The 25,022-nt window shown below is 32.7% G+C and overlaps 1 protein-coding gene across 1 annotated transcript in view; it reads left to right on the plus strand.

The window, feature by feature from the left end:
* Positions 1–25,022, plus strand: part of LOC113559780 (AF4/FMR2 family member 4-like) — a 67,806-nt gene that overhangs the window by 38,097 nt on the left and 4,687 nt on the right. The window contains exons 2-3 of the mRNA XM_026965532.1: positions 11,834–12,560; positions 14,063–14,108. Of these exons, the coding sequence (XP_026821333.1) occupies positions 11,834–12,560; positions 14,063–14,108 (773 nt within the window). The remainder of the gene's footprint in view (positions 1–11,833; positions 12,561–14,062; positions 14,109–25,022) is intronic.

Here is a 25,022-nt window from a genome sequence, read left to right on the forward strand (position 1 = left end):
AATAACTCAAATTGTTATTATATAAGTACTTTATAATAGTTTAAATATGTTTGAACTTCAGTCTCCCACATCCGTTTGAGCTAGTAATCTAGTTACGATTTATACATTTGGGTATATATACCTTAATAATTATCAAAATAAAAAAACATTATTTTTGTTTTCTTTTTATTAACAGATTATGTCATAAATATTTTTCTATTTTAGTCTTTAAAACTAAAATTTAATAAATTAGAAACACTTAAAGATGATACTTTATAATATCGATGATCATGTACCTACATTTTCATAATATATAAATATATATAATAAATATAAATAAATAAATATATAATATCGCGCAATGTCTCTATATCAATATTGAATTTCGTTGCCTTGTTGATAAATATGAGAATAATATTTGTGATGTCACCTATAAACGTAAGTTTTTTTTTAATACTTTAGTATTAAATAGTGGGTACAAATTAAAAATACACATATATTTAATGTGTACTTTCTGTATTAGTTATGTGATGACCACCATATATCTGAACTCGTAACGGTCCTAGCCTAATGGTCAAATAAACCAAATAACACTACTTTATCAGGCTACTAAATATCCACACATTATTTCATTTATTATAGGGTTATTAAAAAACAATAATTTAGAAAATATGAAACTATACAATTTATGTTTTGGTGGTCTGGTTGAGACGCATTAAAAAAAAATTATAGTTTTAATTTTAAATACTACTTTGGGGTTTTTCTATGTCTAATTTCGTTCCGTCTGACCAAAATATGGTTTTTCAAATGATTAGTTATATCACTTATATGTCTTAAAAATATATATATAACTAAATGGTTCTTTTAAAATCTATTTATAAGTATCATAATATACTTTCTTTGTAGTTTATACGTATAATAAATTGTATAACTAGAAGAACATCAATTATTTTGTAATTCTGGATTTTTTTTTAATTGACTAACAATTTGAACCTTGGTAGCAATAAGACATTTGTATACACTGAGTTGTTTAAATAGCTGCTTTAAATAATTGAATAAAAGGAATGGATGGCAAACATACCCTTGACTACGCCACTATAGACCTAAAATAAAATACAACCAACGTAATGTTGGAATAAATTATTGAATTAGTCGTAATGGTGACATTGAGATATAATTTTCTTTTTTACTTTATAGTTTATTAGAATAAAATAATTTTTGCGTTTTAAAACGTGTAATATTACTAATATTGTGTTTGCTATGGAGACGGAGCTGGGTTAACTGATCCGTTTGCAGCTTTACTATGCAAATTATGATAATTTTTCTGATAATAGAACATTACGAAGAAAGCCTAAATCTATATTGTTAATAACTATCAAACGCTATAGATACATATTGATAAAATAATAAATTTTAATATTTATATTTTATGGATAATGCATACGTGAAGCCTTGTCAATTTTATGTATATAAAAGTATTATATACTACCTATATTTTTTTATATAATAATCGTAAAACTATTACTATATAGTACATACGCTTGTTTTTTTTTTTTTTTTTTTTTTTTTATTACGGAACCGATAAATCGATTTAATTAAAAATTATTTCAACATTTTTTTAACAGTTTTAATTTTCTAGACATACAACGGTGATTATTTTTAAATTGACTTTAAAGTGTATACTGCGTGATACTGTGAGTGATGCGGATAAACAACAACGGTTTTGTATCAAACCAATTTAACAGCAGCTCCAACCGTAATAATAACATAATATAATATTATTGTACATACTAACAAGGTACTATGCGGTAGTATGTGTTAGTGGTATCGTAAATCTCTAATAATTTATTTATGAATAAATCCATAGTATGGACGGCGATATTATATTGTTGTTGGCTTGTCTGTATTAATTACGAATTACATGAAGGAATTCAATAATTTTACATAATGATACATTATGAGTTATGACTTATAATAAGTAATACGGGAAAATCAACAAAGCTGCGCAATTGTCGTGATAAATTGATTTTTCTACAACTTATATTAGATATACAGACCGTTGTGTTACAGTACCTTCGTTGTAAATTAATTACAGTATGTAAGTACATTGAATAACGAAAAGAAAAATAATAACGGCCCGCTATGTACTTATACTGACTTGTGTCCGGGGGCGCGGTGTGTTTTGTACGGAACCGTTTTTCGTCGACGAGTACATTATAACAGACACTATCATACTGCAGAGAACCAAATTTTTCTAACATATGTAACTTTATGATATGTATGTATGTGCGTACCACACTCGTGTTCACTAATATACTTTTTACGTTTCGTATCGCGCAATGACCACGTTAACTGCTGTGCAGTGACGACGACTTGACATCGCAGACGGGAAATTATGAGCCGGCCAATAATTACGGTCACCTGCTCGGGTCCTCTCACACCCAAACTCTGCCGTCGGAATTATGTTAGGCGTATTAGCGTTATTACATACGATTCGCCCTCGTGTATGTGTAGCGCGCTTTGTTTCCGGTTCCGTTGCGGGTCGTCACGGTATAAAGTCGTCGAGTATAATATGTTATCGGGACGATATATCGGTGCAGTGATGGCAACTATATAGCGGATACGTACACCTCGCGCACGCATGTGTGTGTGTGTGTGTGTGTGTGTGTGTGTAAACGACGAAATGACAGTGCCCCTCGAGCTGTCACGTTTCCACACCCATTTCTACAGAGTCGTCATCTCGCGTACGTACGGTCTCGTCGGGGATGACGGTCGAGGGGGGTGTAAATTGGACGGTTAGGACGTCATATACGCGGTATCATCCGCAACGCTGGTAGGTATACAATATAATCGTAATGTAGGTAATTACATATACATATATATATGTGTTGGTGTAGGACGACGACTGTGATGTCGACGATGGTGAATTGTTATTCTCTGCCGTGTCATAAACGCACATGCGTCGTTTAGACGGTATTCTGTTTCGCTTCCCGTCCGACAACGGAGTCTCTGCGGGGCCGGTAGTCGGGTCGGGCGTTTGCAGTGGTGTCCTTTGCGCGGGACGACCGTATTATCGTACGCGTCGATTTGTCGTCAAAACAATAAAATATTTATATTTTCGCGTCGCGTCGATAACGTTGCACGTGTTGTTTTTGGTAACCGCGCCGGTATGGCGCCAGTCGTACTTAATGTTATACACTCACACACACGCACAGTAAAGACACGACCGACCGGTACAGGTATGGTATTAGTATATACACGTATAATGCATATAAATGCACCTATATGCGTGTGTATATTGGCCCGGCGCCGATTGTGTTAATTAAATGTCATATACATGTTGCCTCGTAGACAATAATAATTGTAATATAATTGTCGCGCCGATGCAGACGCGTATTATACGTTTATACCGCGCCCATATACAAGTGCATATTATTATAATGTATAACAATAACATAATACACGACCGTACTCGGTATAAAAGAAAACACTCGATATCTTTTATTATGTCGACGACTCCGACCTAGCCGTTGTTCCATTCGGTTTATTTAATAAAACACTCTCCTGGCTCCTGATCCTATTAGTTATAATCCGCTTCGGGTTTAGAAATGTTTTTTCGAAACGCCATCTCCTCGCGCTTTGACAGGCGTGTGTAACTGACATTAAAATCGTCATTACGTCCGCGATGTCACTCATTTGTTGTGTTTTTACTTTTTTAGATAGAGATTAATACGTATATAATAATATGTAGTCGAGCGGCAATGTATTAATACGCTTAAAGCAGTGCTCAAACACTTTATGAGTGTAGTCCATGCGTGTCTTGGCCCCGTTGGCCGCGGCGCTTTGAGATAAATTATTTTCAGTCACATTTTACTGACATATAGCGGATGCAAATAATAATTTGACTGGCAGTACGAGAGCCAAGTTGACACTTTTTCAGAAGTACAAGAAGTTGTAGTCGAATTATACAAAAAGTTTACTTTTTTTCTTACTACACAATTTAGATAACTGATATGAAAATTGTTAATTATCTATATTTTTACTCTATAGGTATAGGTATGATGTAGGTATTTAGTGTATATCGTAAACCTTCTTATCCTATAATTATATATATTAAAAAAAATAAAACATTTAATATTTATTCATTGAAAATATTTTATTATTGTATACCCAACAGGTTAGGTACCCAACAGTAAAATCATTAGTATTTCTCTATGGCATCACAATCCGACAGACCTATAAAATATTTAAATACCGCTGCCGCCTTGTAATTGGATTTATGTTGATTTTAAGTGCTTGTACGCCAATTGGTAAATTTATTGCCTCGATACAAATGGTTTACATTTGTTACGTATTATATTCTATACCATGCGGGATTCGTATACGTATGACGGCGCGCACACGTGTAGGACAACGTATATACATAATATAATTTCGGGAATTGGCAAAAAACCGCATTATTTTTCTCACATATTTTGTCGGACACTATATAATTCCCAACATTGATTTTTATTTTAAATCGATGTTACATGGTTGGTCCCATACACGTGTGCAATAGGCGTTTGATATATTAGTGTGGTACGAACTATATATTATGTATATACGAATGAAAGAAAAAAACAAATGTAAGTATATTATACGCGTCATGTACGTATGGCCAAGACGTTTAATAAAATACACCTATTCTCAGAAATTTTAAGCTAATAAAAAAAAGAAAATAATAAAACCCATCACAAACAGTATTTGTGTAGAGATCGCACAAACTCAAAGGATATGGGTTCATAATATCGTTTAAAGACATTAATTTACATTATAATGTAGTGACATGGAAGTAAGTACAGTGCGTCGTGTTAGTGCGTTTATAGGTTAGAATGGCAATAATTTTTATATCCGTATGTAAAATAAAAAATATTGATTGTTTTTTTTTTTTTGCCCAGCGTTACCAATATATAAATTTAATAATTAAAAAAATAACAAACATCTTGTCGCTTAAAATAGCCGAAAATAGTTAATTAAACAGTATAAATTAATTTCAACAAACTCGGTTTACCAAATTATCTACGTGTATCTTGAGAAGCGTTATTCATGTGCCACGGGTTCCCAAAAACGTCATCATTGCGGCAAGTGAATATATTAAATTTTTAGTAATTATTCCAGACATTTTATGTATTTTTGGCAAAGGCTCGTCATAACGACTTTTCATCGTTTTACTAAAATATTATTGTATTCGTATATATTAAATTATAGATGTATAATCTATTTACTTGTTATTAACCGAGAAATACATACCGTGTATTACTCTCTTCTCGACGTCTCGTCGGACTTTTGTGTCCACCGCGTGTATGACATTACTATTATATAATATTATAATAATACAAACATACATAGGTAGGTACATCGTTATTTATATACACAAGAAAATTCGTTTAACGAATAACAGGATTTCTTTCGAACGGTTTGACACTTATTTTATTACATTTTCAATGTGTACAAATCCAGCGAGACCGTTATTGCTTTAATAAGCATATCTCCATAGATCTACCCAGTGTTCGGAGTCGTAGAACCGGAGGCTGTAAGGTATCCACGAGTGGGGATAGACTTATTAATTTTAATAACGCGATTACTACAGCCGCAGCCGTGTACTGTAAGCAGCCAGGGACCAGAACAGAGAGAGGTATAATATTTGGGTATATTATGCAGTCGAAATCCGTGTAAGAAAGAATTTTTTTTTATATCATGATTTTTATATTATTAACTATTATCTTATTATCTGTTTCTTCTCTTTCGTTTCGTCTAAAGCCAATTCTTTTGCCCGTGCGACCATAAAATAGATCATTTCCGTTCAATAGACGGATTTCCGTTCAATACTGCCGCTATATCCGTTCTATATTGAGATAATACTATAACGCGTTACTGTAATACGTTATGTACGTACACCGGTGTTTGGTAACTCAACTAAAATATATTTTTATTCGTAAAAAAATCATTGATTTCTTATTATTTTAACTATTTTAAATAATAAATAAATACATCATAATACATGATAAATTGTATTAGAAATTGATCACGCGTATTATCTAACAAATAAAAAGTTACATTCATATTATATTATGGATTTATGAACATTTTATATTTAAATAATGTATATGCGCGTATTACTATGCCTGAACTCTAAAATGATTGTTAGTAATTGTATCAGCGTATACCAGAAATCCTGTTAAAAAATATTTTTTTCCACGTATACTGTCATAACACCGTTGCATGTTGATAAGCAATGACATTAATTAAAGAAGTATTTTTCAATTACGTATATAATTGCATAATACATTTTAATTTTCTGGTTTATCAGAACTCGAAAATATAAAAATTAAAATCGTCGTTTTTGTGTGCTCTTAAAATCTAACAATAATTAAGAGTCGAATAATTTATTTTCATTATAAGTTTTTAAATGTATTCGATTATGGAATGATGAGAGTTTTTAAGTCGCAGGAAGTGATTATTTATAAATATTATAGTACATGCAGGGTTGGGCAAGATACTTAAAAAAAAGTATCATGATACATACATTTAGTGTATTTAGATCAAGATACATCGTGAATGTAGAAAATATACAAGATACACGATACTTTTATATTTCTAATTGAATTATATTATCTATATAAACGTTTCTATGCACTAAACCATCACATAGAATACATAATAGTATAATGTAATTATTGTAATAGCTTATCTGTACCTAATTTTGATTTGATTTTCAATTTTATGTGCAGTAAAGGCCTACACGGCTACACTCATATCTAGGTAACGGATTTATATTTTATGAGAACGAAAATTCCAGTTTAGTGCTATCTGTATAACTGTAGAAGTGTAGATAGGTATACGCAGATAACGGACATGTGAACACCATAATGTAATTTTTATGTTTTTCAAATTATAAGATTGTGCAGTATAGGTAATTTTGATTGTTATTGTTAGTTTCGTCTTGATTGCAACTGGACAATTTTTCGTAAAAATATTCAGTTCAGGTATCTGCGGTAAAATTATTTATAACACAATATTAATAATATATACACAAAAAGAATTACCGCAATTATTGTTACATTCGTTTTAAGTTTTGAGTGTCCTGCAAATCGAATTTTTGGTATTATTCAATACAAGTTATACTGTTTACAATGTTTACATTAATAGTATCTTGTGTATCTTTTGGAAAAATAAGATACATGATACAATTGTATTTTTAACATACTGACCAACCCTGAATACACGTGTGATGGCTTGGCAGACAGGACTTACACGAGTGTGCGTTAATCCCGCGCTTTCAGAATGACTATTGTGACATAATACTAGTGGATTCGACATTTCGACATCTTCTATACGTAACACTGTTCTTCGACTTTACGTAAAGGCAAACGTTTTCTTTCGAGTGTTATAATATATATATAATATCATATTAAATTGCGTGTAGGTGTTTTATTCAACGTGTTCTGTGTAGGTATATGATAATATATAAAATAAAATTCGACCTATTCGACTGCGGTGGCTTCATAATACTGTAGCAGATATAATCGTCGGCTTTTGAGCCCCTCCTCCGGCGCACCCGTATTCAAAGCCGCCGTTGCCGTCCTCCAGACACCCGCCACATCCGCAGCCGCAGTCGTACACCACGCGGATCCGACCGGACTGGACCAACCGCGCCAGACACCGGCGGTACGCTCGCGACGCCTGGCGGTCCGCCCACACGCAGTAGCACCCTTCCCGCTGGACCCGCGCGGCCATCGTCTCGTCCCCGGCCAACCTGTACTGTACCGTGTCCATGACCACGTCCGCGTGCACCGGAAGGCCGTCGCCAAAGTGTTCCAACAGTATGACCGTGATCAGCGCTGCCGCGGTTTCGTCTTCCGGTTCGTGTAGGTCTTTCGCCGAGCTGTCGTCATTCGCGGGTTTGGGTTTCCGCGCCATCCGGATACGGTGCTTTTAAATCGCGCGCTAATACTCCGTTACGCCCTAACCCATAAACGTGTCTATCATATTTTGACGAATGCGATTTGTATTATCATGTTATAAAGCGGTGTTTATGTTATGTAACTACGTCGCAGATGATCGATTGATCACTATGGAAACGGTCACGTGCGCGATCTAACAATGTACAGGTGTTCGCGGCAAAATAATAGGCATACACCCATATGTTATTATAGCTTATGTGTTTCTATATCTATATGAACAATATTATACGACGATAGGGAAAGTAGAAAGTTTGGATTTTTAACAGAAGGTGTAGAAACTTTTAAAAATTAATAAAGTCCTTAATATTCCTTCTTAACAAACTATTTTAGAAATTTTATTACAATATGATCGATATAATATTATCACAAATACAGTATTCGCGTTACGATATTTACTTCATTTTAAAAACCATAAACCTGCAGTTTGGTACCTTCTATAATATGTAGATATATACTTAAGAATCGTTTTCACTGCAGATGCGACTTTCGTTTCTCTGAAGCAAATATAATATAGTTAAAGTTATAGGAATCGGTCGACTTCATTGTTGCATTAATTTTCTTAAGCGTTTTTTTACATATTCGATTTATTGTGAAGTACCTAAGCTATATATAACAATGCACACGACCCTTAAGTTCTATGGAATTTTAATTTATTTAAAGAGTACATTTCGTACTTGCAGATAATTAGTAAAATTCTCGTAATAATATAATGTATTTATGTGAATATCGATAACTGTAAATAAAAAAATTAAAATATTATGGCCGTGAAGCGAAAACCTTGGCCAATAAAGTACCTATATTCAAGCCCATGTTTATTTTTATTTATTAGAATAAATGCCAACCGGTGTTTATATACGTTTAAATATGGATATATAACTATACAAGTATGTATGCGTATATGATTGAAAGGTATGATTAGGTATATAATAACTACAATAATATAAAACATAAGTAGTGCATATTAGACCGTGTAAGTAAATAAAACAGTGCCGTATGGGCATATATATATATATATATATAATTAAAATAAGTAAAATGATAAATGGAACAACTCCGCGATGGAGCGTTTAATTAGCCGAAGGTCGGACTAGACGGTTTGCGGTGCAGTCGAAACGTATAAAAAATGCTGATCCTAGACAATTCTAAATCGTTTAATGTGTACACTATTATGCCTATCACGCCTGCGTATATTACACGTACACTATTGTACAGCTTGGCCGCGCGCGCGTGGACGTCGTAATACGCGGTCACGGGGCACATGAACAACGAGGAATATTATGATGTATCATTAGGTCTGCGGACGATAATATAGGCGGGCTTTTCGTCGTCGGGGGAAAGTCGTGCGCACCACCCGTCTGCCGCGGTACGATACGCGGTCGCGGTGGGGACGCGGTCTCCGCGCAGTGTGGCGTGTCTCCCAACGCCGCCGCGCGTTTGCGTGCGCGTCTAGACGACGAGGACAATATAGAAATAATAATAATAATAATAATAATAATATGATAATGATGGCGGCCGCCATCGCGGCCGAACCGTAATTACGGCGAAATTACAATCTGTTATTGAATATTAAAAAATACGTGATGGATTTAAATGTTTTCTCGGCCAATAAATTATTTTATCTTATTATCTATCCGTACACTGCGATGGTAATGCATAAAATGTGTGATACATTTCTGTAGCGCAGGTAGGTGCGTACACGATCGGGATGACCGCGTACTCGGATCGCTTTCGCGTGCGTGCCTACCTATACGCATGCGCGCGTGCAGTGTATCGCGTTGTGCACATAATAATAATATAACAATATACACGCGTATACGTCGTGTCGGTAAATTAAAATGGGTAGTCGTACCGTCGTCGATCGACGGTATAATAAATAATGATATGCGTGCGGTGCGCTCGTTGATCGATCGAAATTATATTATTGTTGCAATAACATATATTTTAATATGTAGGCGCATACAAGGTGCCTGCCTATTATCTCGTGTATATATATATATAATATAATGTATACATGGGATAATATAGGACGGAGTTATAATGTCATATATCACGTATATAGGTACCGATATTTGCACGTACGCGGTGCATACCTGAATAGGTAGGTATATATTATGATATGTCGAAAAAATAATCGCATTTTATCGTGCAATGTACACGACGCTAATAAACAACAACAACAACAACTCGCGTCGTCGTTAAATCTATGTATAATTATTATAGTGCGAGCGCATTGTATATTATTCACTATTTCATTATGTACAATATACTGCACGCTGCACTGAACAACGATAATACGCGTGCACACATCTGCAAATATTTACGCGTATAATGTGTTATTATAACAACATAATAATATTCATACGATTCGTATTGGTACGTCGGTTAGATTGTTATATCAATTATATACCCGCGTGATGTATATCCTATTCCTACATAGATGTGCACCTATACGTGTACAGGATCTGGAGTTATGTATATATATATATATATGTAGGTAAATTAATAATGTAATAACACCATGGCAGAATACACTGCTGCAGTATAATGTGTGTTATAGATACGCGCTGCACAACACTGCACTCGTCCTATATTATGCACGCGCAATATTATTACACTAATTATTACACACTGCTCCACTGCGCCGACGATTTACCTTCACGAGTAGTTCAATACATACGCGTTTTTACCTCGTCGTGTAACATATCATCATGTATTTATTTATTTTAATTAACAGACGTCCCAATTTATATGAAGGTACACGATAATAATATTGTACACATAATATGACGTGTGCCCATATTATACCTCGGACTATCATAATATTATTTCTCGTTATAAACACTCGAAGTCCTTCCCTCGTGATTATAATATATATATATTTATTCAATATGGGTGTGTGTGTACGCAAATTTTATAAATTATATACAAATCTTAACGATTCTCAAGCTGATCACTTGATTGCGTTTTCCTACCCTTTTTACCAAACGTCTAAACCCAATACCGAACTTGTGTCTAGACATGAACCGACCGCCATCTTTTTAATTGATATATTGATTTAAAATAAACGCCCCCCCTCCCCTCTTACGTTGGATAATGTATATGTATAATAAATATATAATACGCAATCTCAATGTCTCCCTCTCCTTTTATTTCTATCTGACTCAAAACCTCTTGTGTACTGTGCCCGTTTCGAATACTGCGTAAATCTTCTCGGACAGATCTATTTATATATATATATATATTAAAACAATCTCGATTGGAATTTTTTTCCATTATTGACTTGCTCAATACTATACGAAATACAGCATAGGTTCTCGACTATTGATTGTTTAATAATTCAATAAACTATATTTAGAAATAGTTTTTTGTAAACACTTCCTTGATTGCTTGTTTATTATAAGTCTGTGGCTTAGGTCTAAAAGGATCAATTTCACTTTTCACACAACTCACAAAAATAATAAATCCTAATTATCAGAATGCACCATTTTAGAAGACGTGATGATAATATAATTAAAACGATAGCGATTCATGCATTGTGGATGTCTTTGTACGTCTATGTATTTTATACATATATTATAATGAGTTTGTCAAATTTCACGGTACACCACAAAGCTGCCATCACAACAGACAATATGTAATACATATAATTAAAACAAATTCGCATCGACCGAATAAGTGTAACTAAATAATAGTTATTTTTCAAACTTATAAAAAAACTTATAAACTTTTTGCGTTTTACTACACGCTCGTCCCAGGCCTCGTCGCGTGTAGTGTGTATCGTAACTATACGATAAAGATAAAAGTTTGCTATTTCCGTATACTGATTTCGTGTGTATGTTATGTTTCAACAGCAGCGGCGGCGGCGGCAGTATCGGCGGTAGCCATATCGGCGTCGGGAGTGGCCGCAGTAGCGTCGGCCGACGAAAGCCATGGACTTCAGAAAGACCATCAGTCGCAGTCGGGAGAGTGTGCGCTGACGCACGCGACGGTGCCGTTCGACGATCAGCGACGCACGGCCGCGGCCACCGCGGTGGCCATGGCTGCAGCCGCGACCATGATGCGAGAGAGGTCAGCCGTCGTAGCGGCGGCTATGGCGGTCCAACAACAACAACACAAACAGCAACAACAACAACAACAACAGCAGCAGCAGCAGCAACACCACCAAATGCAACAGCAGCAGCAGCAGCAGCAACAACAACAGCAACACTGTAGGTCTTTAATGGCCGGCAGTGGTGGCCGTGGTCCCGGTTACGATTACTATTCGTCCCCGCCGCCCGGTTACTACGGCAGCGGCGGCGGCGCCGTGGACGACGATAACGGCGCGGACGACGACGTGGAAAACGGCGGATGCGACGACCACGACGGCGACGGCAGAGACGGGATCGTGGACATGAGCGGTGCCGGTGCCGGCCACGACGCTTCGGCGGACAACGATGACGATTGCTACGGCGGTCCGCCGTCGGCGGGCGGCACAAACAAGAGGAAACAGCGCCGGTACCGGACCACGTTCACCAGCTACCAGCTGGACGAGCTGGAGAAGGCGTTCGGCCGGACTCACTACCCGGACGTGTTCACCAGGTGAGTTTTCACAATACTCACAATACGCGCTCAAGTCTTAAAGCCCATTGATCCGTAAACGTATTACATATACGATACAGTGGAACCTCATTATACACGAATCGGTTGGGGGCGAAAATAAAATTCGACTTATAGAGGTTCAAGTTATCATAAATTGAAATGCAGGGCATATTCCTTCGAGTTATCGAGGTTCCACTGTTTATGCATCCTTGTGCATCAGTTTTATAAATAAAGCGTGTCCTGTTGGCGTGTTTAGACGTCTATGTGCACTTAAAATTCTGATTTGAACATGGTAAAATATTTAGTTATGGTTTCAAACGTTTAGGTTTTTTAATTCTTATTATATATCCGTAATAAACAAAATGTACGCAGTAAAAAATGTATGGGTCCGCATACGCCTAACCTACTTGAAGCTTAACGTTTCGTTTGTATTAATTAAAAAAAAAAAAAACGCAAAAACATCACAAATTCATAAAATATGCGTATTATTGATATGTGAAGTAAAAAAAAAAATCGTTACATTTAATTCTGTAGAGCATGAATGGAATTCGTATGTATAATAATATCGTATCTAGGTTATCATTAAATCGAATTACTATATAGAAAAAACATGCTATTTCATAAACATCTAAACCCTAATTATTATTATATTTACGAAGTATTAAATTGCAATATATATATATATATGTACTTGCAAATTCCAAATGACAGTATATCAGTCAGTATGCAGAATGCAGAGTAATCGGGATTATTAGGTTAAGATATGGGCGGAGATATTCGATTATATTTATGTATGCATTTAAAATCGTGTATATGTATGTACCTACCTCTTTATCTTTTATACGTCCTTGAATAGTTAGTTATACCTAACTGACTACTCGTAATATATTTTCAAGTTTGTTTGTCGGTACATAAATGTATAAATCTAACAATATTACCAATAATTATAAAAAATTATACGTTATATATAGTGACCCATAAGTTAAGGAGTATATTAATATACTATACATTATTATATACATACACTGTGTTCGTTTATGTGTAATATGTTTTCCGATGAATTGGATACTATTTATCATATCATTTCTGTCATACTATGTACATTATATATAAACACAAGAATGTTTATTTATTTCAATTTTTTTTTTCACTGCTGAATTTAGTTTACTGCAAATCTTATTTACTTGAATATTTAATTTTCAATTATTTTCTATCATCGATTTTGGAAGATTTGTTATCTCTAAAATTCCTTGCCCTTTTTTGAAAAAACTTATTTGGGTTTATTTGTTTTCTTTTGTCCAATGATTTTAATTGTCTCAACTAAAATTAAATTAAATTTCATCATAAATAAAATAAAGAAACAACAATATTTACGTATACGTATGGGGGTTCGAAATACGAACACCGCGGCTTGAGTAAAATATACCCACACATATCCATTTACATACTGAAAGTTAAATATGTAACATTAATTTTTTAACGAGCTTGTACGTCTGTTGCAGAGAGGAACTGGCGTCGAAAATAGGACTGACCGAAGCCAGAATACAGGTAATTTATATTGTGTATTACCATTTAGTATTTTAGCATATTAAATATAGTTAATTTACATTATACATAATAACATAATATAGTATGTTGATATAAATTATTCATATTATTTAATAAAAAAATATTATCATTAACATTTATAAATATATAATATACTGAGTTGTAATGTCTTGTATATGTATTCGGTGTGATTGAATAATAATAAGACTTGTTTATACATTTTGCATTAATTGTTTGTAAGATTGTAGAGACATTTCTTAACTTAATTTACTATTTTTATACCTCTACTTCTACTATGTAGCTATAGTAACACCTAATAAACGCGAATTAATGCATTTACAATAATTCAAATCGTATTTTGTCTTATAAAGCAATAATATGGCATTAATGCTGCAAAGTTTATATATTATTTAAAATAACTTCATTACAACTAATTTTCTTATAAATTCAAATTTTTTCTTTTAATAAGTCAAAAATGTCTTACATTTATGTAGGTTTTTTTTAGATAAAATAATTTTTTTTATTTGAAAATATATTTACAATTTATTCAAAAGTATAGTAAGACAATCAGATGACTATAAGGTTTATAACAGTTGAAAATTAACTTGAATTCTTGAATGGAAAGACAACCAGCATTGTGAGTCACAATTTGTGACGTATGGATTTTTCTATGGAATCACTTTAGAGGAAGTCATTGTCTTTGAGTATTCTTAGGATATTTTTAGGAAAAGATATGGATATATATTGTTTAATTTATAAATTTTTTTTGAATGTAAAGTTTTGAATGAAATATGGCTATATAATCCATTATAATCGTTTTATATACTTATATTCGTATAGTAAGGCAAACTTTTTCAATCATTATACTTCAAACATTTGTATTCAACATTTTTATTGATTTTATTATTTTTAATACTGTTGATAATGGGATAATATTTTCAAGATTTCATCTTGTATATATTTCGAAATATTTCAAATGTGTTAAGACTGTAAAGATATGGTATTTTAATCTTCAAAAAAATATACTAATTTAAAAAAATTACAATCTATACGAATACAGCACTAAAATATATTTATTTATTCAAATATACCATTGTGACGAATGACATGAAAGTTAATTATCATCATAGTTGATACTCTTATGGCTAATAATGTAGTTTTATTGATAGCGGTACCAGTTCCGTTCGAGTTGTCTGAGTGGGATTCCCCGGAAATGTGTTCCAGGTTAGTTATTAGATGAATTAATTGGGAATTTGAATTAAGTTTTGCTTGGAAGCATTTATAAAAAAATTGTTCTCGTTGATAAAATATGGTTTTTAAGATCAGATTGAAGGGTTTCGTTTGATACATAATATGCCTGTGTGTTCATGTATGTAATGGCGTCAGAACGAATCATAAGGAAGTCAGATATTCTGGGAAGCTTGAAAATATATATACTTTTTTTTAATTTGTTTTTATAATAGCTATTTCCCGCGTCTGAATTCTATCATCGTCACGTGTCAATAATTTGACAACAGTTTTTGGTATCTAATAGATCGTTTTTTCTTTCTAGGGTTGAAGTCGGGTACACGTCTATCATCAATAAATGTTTTTTTTTCTGGGCTTTCAGTAGTATACGAATACCAGAACCGTCTACATGTAACGTAATTATATTACACGCGTGCATATTATCATCGTAATATTGTATTGTAAAGAACATAATATGAATATAGAAACGACATACATGCAGGTATACATCATAGCGCCGGATCGCCGCGGGCCGTTTGTTTTTTTAACGTTTCCAATTATAATATTATTATTATTATTATTATTATCATCGCCGTCGACGGTAATTTATTTGTATTTATTATTTCGTCGTCGTTTATTTGTTTTTAATATTATTTTAAATTAACCACGGCGCGCGCGGTTGATGCGCCGCGCCGACTCGCAACCCGACGGCAGCGCACGTATGATTTATATCATACAGAGTGATGGTGATATTTTTTTTTTATACGTCGTGATCCGAGCAACGCGTCACATCCCCCGGCATCTCGTGACCGACTATAATATTATACTTTATGATATTTTGCCGATTTACTCTTTTGATGGGGGGGGGGGGGCGTGGTGGTAATGCACTTTATACATTATATTTTATTTGTATACTTCTATACGGTTTTTCGCAGATATTTTACACGCCGTTTTAAAAGTTAAGAGCAAAATGTCGTCGAAGTACGTCGCGGCAAAACGAAAAATTCACCCTGTATAGTACAGCGTTATGTTAATATAGTGTGCACGTATATTGACCGCGCGCCGGTATTTATTATTATTTATATTATAATAATATATTATTGAAAAGCCGGCGGCGGCTGCGGGGCAACATCGCCGGCGTCCCGTCGCGACTATATTACATTTAGTATATTATGGTACATAATATTATTATTATTATAATGTTTTATATTCTATACGCGCGCGTTGTCGTATATTAAACGGATTATCCTATATAATATTATTATTATTGCATCGTACAGTCGTCAATGATATTAAAACATTTATATAGCGCTAACGAGCCGCCGCTGGATATTTAATAATAATAACGAGATAACGAGCGGCCGACGTCGTTATTTACATATTATTATTATTATTATTATTATTATTATTATTATAAGAATATTAACAATGTGTACACACCAGTATAGAATACTCGGTGCATGTGTATCCGACTCGTGTTGCATATGCGAGCGTGTGTCAGAAGTTGATCCTAAGCTCATTAACGGATGAGTTGATTTAAAGCTTATCCCATAGCGCCTTACGAAAATGAAAAATGGTTTATTTACAATGGGAGATTTTTAATACACGAGGTTCGTGTATTCCTTGAAAGTATAGCCGGTAAACGCAGAAAACATCATTTTATTTCGTTTTAACGAATCAAGGGAAATATGGTTTAAAATATCTCCTCTTTGCAAAAGATTTTCAATAATAGTCGTACAACACGTCAACACAGTATAATATCTATGATTATCCTATAACGACTATGACTATGCAAGTATGCATAAATACCTCGTGACAACTGTATGAACATTTAAAATTTTTTGTATTTCCTTGCCTTTCAATATAATTTTCGATAACTACTTTTTTTTAGAAAATATATTTATTGAATATTTATAATTTATGATTTTAAAATAAAACTTTGGCATACCTATAACTTGTAAAAAGATTCTGCAAAGTCATACTCATATCCTTACATCACTTGGCTTAAGTTATTTATATTTGAGTTGTACATACTATATAAGTATGTCACTGCATAAGCCGGCTCGTTTGAGATACATTTTCCGGAAGTGTTTTGGTCTTTGTAAACTATACATATAGCTGATAGATAAGGAGATTAGTGTTTGATTGTGGTTTGAATTGATGAGACGTTTTCTAGAACTTGTTAGTTATCACACTGATGATTTTAATTTGAAATCATCGAGAAGTTGTATATTTATTAAATATAAATACCAAATATACCTATATTACCAATTACGATATACTCAATGAAACTTAAATTTTAAATCGCCAGAAACTACGTCCTACATAATAAATCATAATATTAATTGGTCACCGCATGTCCATTATTCACGAAATAATATTATAATAATATAATTACACGGAAATCGAATGATTGATTATTTAGTTATAAACTTATAACTTATAACCATTTTTATATCTAATAATAATTGATACAGATGTATCTACTAAATAAATCTTATCAGATAAATATGTATCAACAGCACTAACGATAAAAAAAATTTTCCTCAATACAAAAATCCACAATATACATATTAATTGTAACTAGTCATGAAACAAAAAATCAACGGAAGTATATAATAAATTCAAAATTGTCACATCGAGGACGCCGCCACCCACATAATACTTATAGCAAATTTGTGTTCAGAGTTCAGCTTGAATCGATGTTATATTGTTATAATATTTTAATGAATTGACCGAATTAAAAATTATCGAACTCTAAGGTACCTATGAACATTATTCTGTGTCAGTTTTTACGGTGTTATACGTATATAAAATATTTCGATTTAAAATGCTCATAACTCGTTAAAAAATTAAATTATTGTTAAAAACAACGTATACGTTATGCGTATCTTCTTTAATTTTGATAAAACATTACATATGTTTTCAGGATTTTTTTGCGATTGCTAGGATATAGTCAATACAATTGTCATTAGAAATACAAGATAGGTACATGACTTACAGTCATATAGTTGCATTTTGGTAGAAGAAACAGTCGGGATCGTATCCTCTTATAATCTACAAATTAAATTACTATATAAAACATCTTTTCCACTACGAGATAAATGATAATAATAATTTAGATAATATTTTAGTGCAGTTTAGTAAAAAATGACGACGGAAAAGTAAACATAAAGTGTACATTAATTATTATATGGTCTGTGGATCTTTATCTGGCCCACAGACCAGAAATTATTTATTTTTACGGTGAACTAAATAAGATTTTTATTAAATTGATATGATTTCGTAATATTTTTCCTTTAATCTCTTTTAATGAATACTTATATAAAATGAGTATTGAATTTCGAATTTCAGAAGGTAGGCATTGATTTTCTCCTAAAATTATTTTTTTTAGTTGCTTCGGTTTCTTCGGGGTTTCATAAATACTTCAAAATACATCTATATTTCGTTCATAAATTATAGGTTTTTTTCCCACTATAATTCTTCTTACCTTTCATTATACCATCGCATACAAAATATTATGTGCATGTGTGCACATTCAAGGGGTCATAGATAATCTATAAATTATAGACCTTGATGAATATTATGTAATCGAAATCAGAAAAATCAACCATTCAACCATGTTTGTAATATATATATATATATAGGTAGATATACCACATTCATATAATTCAATTTACTCATTTCCGAAATAACTATAATACGAGTGTAAAGTACAATATAAACTAATTTTGAAAATAAATTAAAAACATATCCATACCGCAAACGTGTAGATCAGTGTTAATACTTAACGTATTACATTCTCGAGTAGGAATACCTATATATAGTATACCTATCTTGTTATATTATATATATACACAACTCACTATCGCCATATTTTGACGCCTTCCCAAGTTTTGCGCAAACGTGCGATTTTGCAATGTTTGTATAATATATTTGAAATTTGAAATCAAGGTTTCCCGTTTTGATTTTCAATTATATATTATTACAATGTAAAGATTCTTAACATAGAAAACAATATTAATATTTTGCTTGTGAATACTTTTTTGAGCAACATCGTAAAACCTCTAATAGTAATAAATTATGTATACCTACAACGTTATGTAATTTCAATATCTAAATCCTAAATGGAATTCTGAAGGATTCGTTTTTTTGAAATACTGGAGCGCAGTATTTTCGATCATAAACTCGTCGTAGACGAGATTGGACGATCACGTTGTAAAACATTTTTCATGAGAAATCTCAATAAGTGCCGTTTCAACTGACAGCAGTTCAGCATGTCTATCGTCTATGTACCTATATAATACTGTACTGGCGTATAAATTGCCTATTAGTTTATTATCATTGATTCCAATGCAATTATAAAAAAAAATCATCAAATATTATAATAGCATATTATATTATGTTATATATATATTATTATTTTATATACTGTCGACGGGAAATCGATTTTCGTATAATAGCCCCATTCATGGAACATGACGACTCATTCGCGGGAGAGAAGCCGTTTTCGCATCATGTAAAATAATATATACATAATTTAACAAGTCACCCGCAGAACAAGGCGTATTATTAACCGAAAACTTCCGAGAATTCTTAAAAATGTTCTTGGTGTATATAAAGTATAATGTAATATATTTAGAGTGACGTCCATGTGCGCTTTCCAATCTATTATTATATTGTTAGACGAATGATGGGACATGCTCGTGAATCGAAATTGATCGCGTTATACTCTCGGTTAGGTTTTGTATAAATACGAGTATGATACATATACATCATTACACGCACTAGAGAGACGTCTTTATATTTTTCTACCTATAATATTGTATTATAATATTTGCAACTTCATAATATATAATAAATGTTCGTGTAGTGTATTGTATATGTACTATGTATATATCGTATATACCTAATATATATTATACAGCTGATGGTTACATATAATTAGAAATTACTGTGTAATGCGGTGGTACACGATGCAACTATGCAAGTAAGACCTGATGGTGCAGTATATAGTGCGCCTATAATAATATACTAATCGTGACCGAGCGTAATGAGTAAGCCATATTATGCATAGTAGGTACTATAATATTATATACATTTGTATTAGGCCTTTCAAATTGCGTAGATTCTATATTCTGAAGTCTCGATTGTTTCGATTACATTTTAAGTATTTTGTGATTGGAAATACAAATTATATTTATTATTCTCATTTATCATCTATGTACAGTCTACCTACATATTATGATCTCTCTCTTTCTCTATATATATGTACTTACCTGGAAGAGAATTGTCACATGAAACTATCGTATGTTACGATAGTTTCTCTATGCATTTCACCAAAGCCACCCTCATATTATATGATAGAGCGTATGCCAGCGTTTCACAAAGTGTGAATCGCGAACAATTTTTTGAATTATGATGTCAATGCTGTTATTAAACATAACATAAAACAAGCATACATTTCGCATACACCTCATTATTAAAAGTACATTTATAAAAATAAATTGATTATAAACCTATAAAATACTAAATATATATTACAAATTTATACATATTTATATAATACAAATTTTGTTTTTTATAACTACTTTTTGAAAAGTGAAACAATGTGGGTCGCGAAAGATTTATCAAGGTAAATTTGGGCCGTGGTACTAAAAAGGTTGCACAACATGTCATTGTGTTAAATAAAATAATTTGTTCTAACGATTAACGTATAAAAACATGTTTGACAAAATTACTAAAATGATTAGATTTTAATTCTTTGGGATATTTGAACTCGTTGCCATAAATTTTGCGTAGAAGTAGATTTTTGAATAACTGCATGTTTTATTAAAAAAAAAAATAATAATAAAATGAATTATCCGAGTATGTACCTACTCAAAATGTAATAAATAATAAATTTATGAATCTGAAATAAAATTTTTTTTTTAAATTTAAATTAAATTAATTTGCTTATTTAGGTTTCATTATTTTGTAGTCACGGTTTTACATCTAAATCATGAAATAAATTCGCTACTTCCAAGGTTCCAACCACAATATAATATTATGCACAATACCACAGTATATTGTATAGGTTTGGTAAAAATATAACAATTCACAATATTATTATTATTATTTATTGTATTTCGCAAAGAATAGTTGTATTTCGGTAGTTTATTCTGTATCACTAGCAGTGGCTCCAATATATATATACATATTTACCAATGACAATTAATTAGGAAATCACCTTTGTCATTGAGTGTGTAAATTTACATTAACCTTACCTAGGTGGGTGTTAAAATTTTATATTTTAATAATTATAATTGTATTGTATAATATTATTGTCTAAATTTCAAACAAAAATTATGAATATAAAAACCGCATACTCAATGTGAGGAATTGATTTAAAAAACTGATTTGAGAAGACTACGTATACCCCTATTTGTGTCAAATAACAGAGGCGCCAGGTTTTATAAATGTCATGGGCCTCAATGGGGGCTCACTATTTTATAAACACGTGTACAGTTTTACCTAAATAATTACTAAACATTCATAAACAATACTAAACTAATCGTTAAACAATTACTAAAATATAGTTATTTGTTGTTTTGTATATTATAACATTTTAATAGTATTAGCAATTTCAATTTTAGGGGACTGAGCTCCACCTTATTGAGCTCATGGGGGGTTGCAGCTCCCCGAGCCCCCTGTACTCGGCGACCCTGTCAAATAATATACTATATTTGTGTTGGTTTTTTGGTGAGCGAGAGCGACTTGTTTTTAATTTTACTAATTAGCTTTTGGCCGTTTTATGGCTTCTGACCGTTTGACATTTATTATTTATTTGCAATATAAAAATAATCTATGCACATCCATCGCCATATAATAATAGTAATATAGTATATCCTCATAAACTCCTCGACCGGTTCTGATGACACGTCGTCCGAATACGACGATCCTGAATTCCTCCGGGAAAACGCTTATACAGAAATATCGCGCGCGTATATACAATTTGTTTATCATCTAAATTCAACAAAATCGTAACACGTGCAAATATCACTGTATAATGATATCCGTCGTCGAGCCTCCTTCAGCGGACACTCTCTCTCTCTCTCTCTCTCTCTCTCTCAATTTGGCGTACAAATTGTATATATCAAAAAACATCGCGGTCATCTATTTAATTATACGGACGAAATATTTATATGACGCGCGCGTGATGTGTCTGTGTGAAAATTTTCACACATGTTATATACACATTATCGTCACAACATTATGCTCTATTATTCGGCCAATATATTATTATCATCATCATCATCATCATCATACTATAGTACACTAGCGCGAACGGCAGCACAAAAACCGCGTCGTCGCGCCTAAACAACCGTAGATATTATTATAATATTGTGTTGGCATTTTATTATCGCGTACGTGTATGTATAACGCGCGTTAAACGGTACTCGTTCGCGAATTCATCTCACACACGTGAGTCTTACAATATAATAATATAATATGGCCGCCGCAGTCCATTGTCCATTGACGACACATCACGATATTATATTATAATAAATAATAATAACGCGTACCGCCTATACGTCATATTATAAATATCGTACACCTCGTATCATTATTATTATTTTTTTTTTAACACACCGCATTAAATTTTTTTATATTTTTTAATATACCGTGTTATATTGTTATAATGTAATATAGTACTCGACACATATCGCTAGTGTGAGTGTATGTATGTGTGTATCGTGTATGTATTATATTATTATTATAAATCTTTCCACGGTTTTTAACACACGCACGCGCATTTCATAATGTATTATCGTCGTCGTCGTCGTCGTCGTCGTCATTGCGATACGTTAATACGATTTATAATATATATTACGTTATTATAATGTTGGGTATTATTATTATATTATACATACCTACTGCACCGCGCTGGAGAGGCCTCGTTTAAATTGGTTACCGATGACTGGGCGTTTTTATCTATTTTTTTAATTTTTTTTTCTACATTCTCACACCGCGCCGGCCGATATTTTGTATTAATGTTATTTATTATATTATTATTGTTATTACATATCGCCGCGGTTAACCCGGCGTAACGATGATATCAATAAATATAAATATATATATATATATTATAACATGTCTATGTGTGTTGTAGTCAACAGCGCTCCTGTGTGCATGAGTGGTGTACGCGCACATTTTTTTTCCGCCGAGACAATACAAAATTGATATCATAATAAATATATATATATATATATATAGGTATATATACGCATCATCTAACCTTACGTGTTCCTATATTAGATTAGATTAGATTAGACGTGGTGTATTGCCGTGCTGCTGCTGTGTACCACCACCGTTATATTACATAACAGGCGATGATGCGACGATTTTCTGTGTTACGCATTATTATACCCAACCTGTACGCCTATGGTATATTGAATATTATATATTTAATATTATTATTATTATTATTATCATCGTCATTATTAGGTACGCGCGTTGTTAATAAGCGTGAGATTTCCACGCGCCGGTTTAATTAACAACGCGGCGACGACGATAATGCGCGTTATTATATTATAGGTATCTTGTGTAGTGTGTATGTTTATATACATTATAAAATATAGACTGTATAGAGAGGATGTCGGCGCGCCATTTTATTGTTTTCTCTCTCTGATCCGCGCGCTGAAACATGACTGCAGTGAATTCGCGTTCAACAGATCCAATTTTGTTTTTGTGTTGTTGCTATGCGATACATACAAAAGAATTAATCGACTTATAAGCTATACGTTATGACTTTATGTGGTAAGAATGTAATCGCCTTGAAAACAGAATGATCTTTTAGGATTTTATCGATATCTTGTAAATTTATAAGTATTTTATGCAAGTATGCAACTATGTAAAATATTACAGTTTTAAAACGTCCATGACGCGATTTCAAATTAAAATATCTGCAATAATTTACACTGGACAATATTCTTACCTCAAGTTTGACAATAATATAATAATATTATAGCTATAACGACAAAAAATTCTATGTATTTACATGTTGCGCGTGGGTTAAAGTGAGATGAATTGAATTGAGAGCCAGTGCGATTCGGATTCTTGTATAGGTATGACTGTATAGACGCGTATTAATATACTGATGATATGTAGAAGTGAAATTAAAAATACATAATGGAGTGTGGAAGATGACATTAACAGAATATTAATAATTTAGTCACAATCATCTGCAATTACAAAATATCGATTTATATGGCTACAAAAAAGGTTTATCACAAAATAAATAGTTTTGGTATTAGTGGTGAGGCGAAATAGAATAAATCGCGGATTTATTATAATTGTACACGTACAAATATAACAAATGGTGGATCAAGAGCTTTTACGGTATACGCCCCTCCTTTAAATACGCCTCTGATACCGCGTGACGCTAAGAGCGAACAACCGTTTAACGCGGAACGCGTTCATTTTTCATGGAGATTTGTTTTTTTTTTTTATTTATATCGTAATATATTATGCTAGATGATTAAACAGCAAACAACAGCATCCCCTATTATCTCTTATAATGCATCAATTAATAAAATTGTGGTATATTATTAATAGTTTAGCGACATAAATATTTTCAAATGCTTGCAAAACAAACTCATTTTTCAATTAATGACCTTTAAACACAAGTATAAAATGTCTATGAAG

The sequence above is a fragment of the Rhopalosiphum maidis genome, chromosome 3 (assembly GCF_003676215.2).
Source record: "Rhopalosiphum maidis isolate BTI-1 chromosome 3, ASM367621v3, whole genome shotgun sequence".
In the NCBI taxonomy this organism is placed as follows: Eukaryota; Metazoa; Arthropoda; class Insecta; order Hemiptera; family Aphididae; genus Rhopalosiphum; species Rhopalosiphum maidis.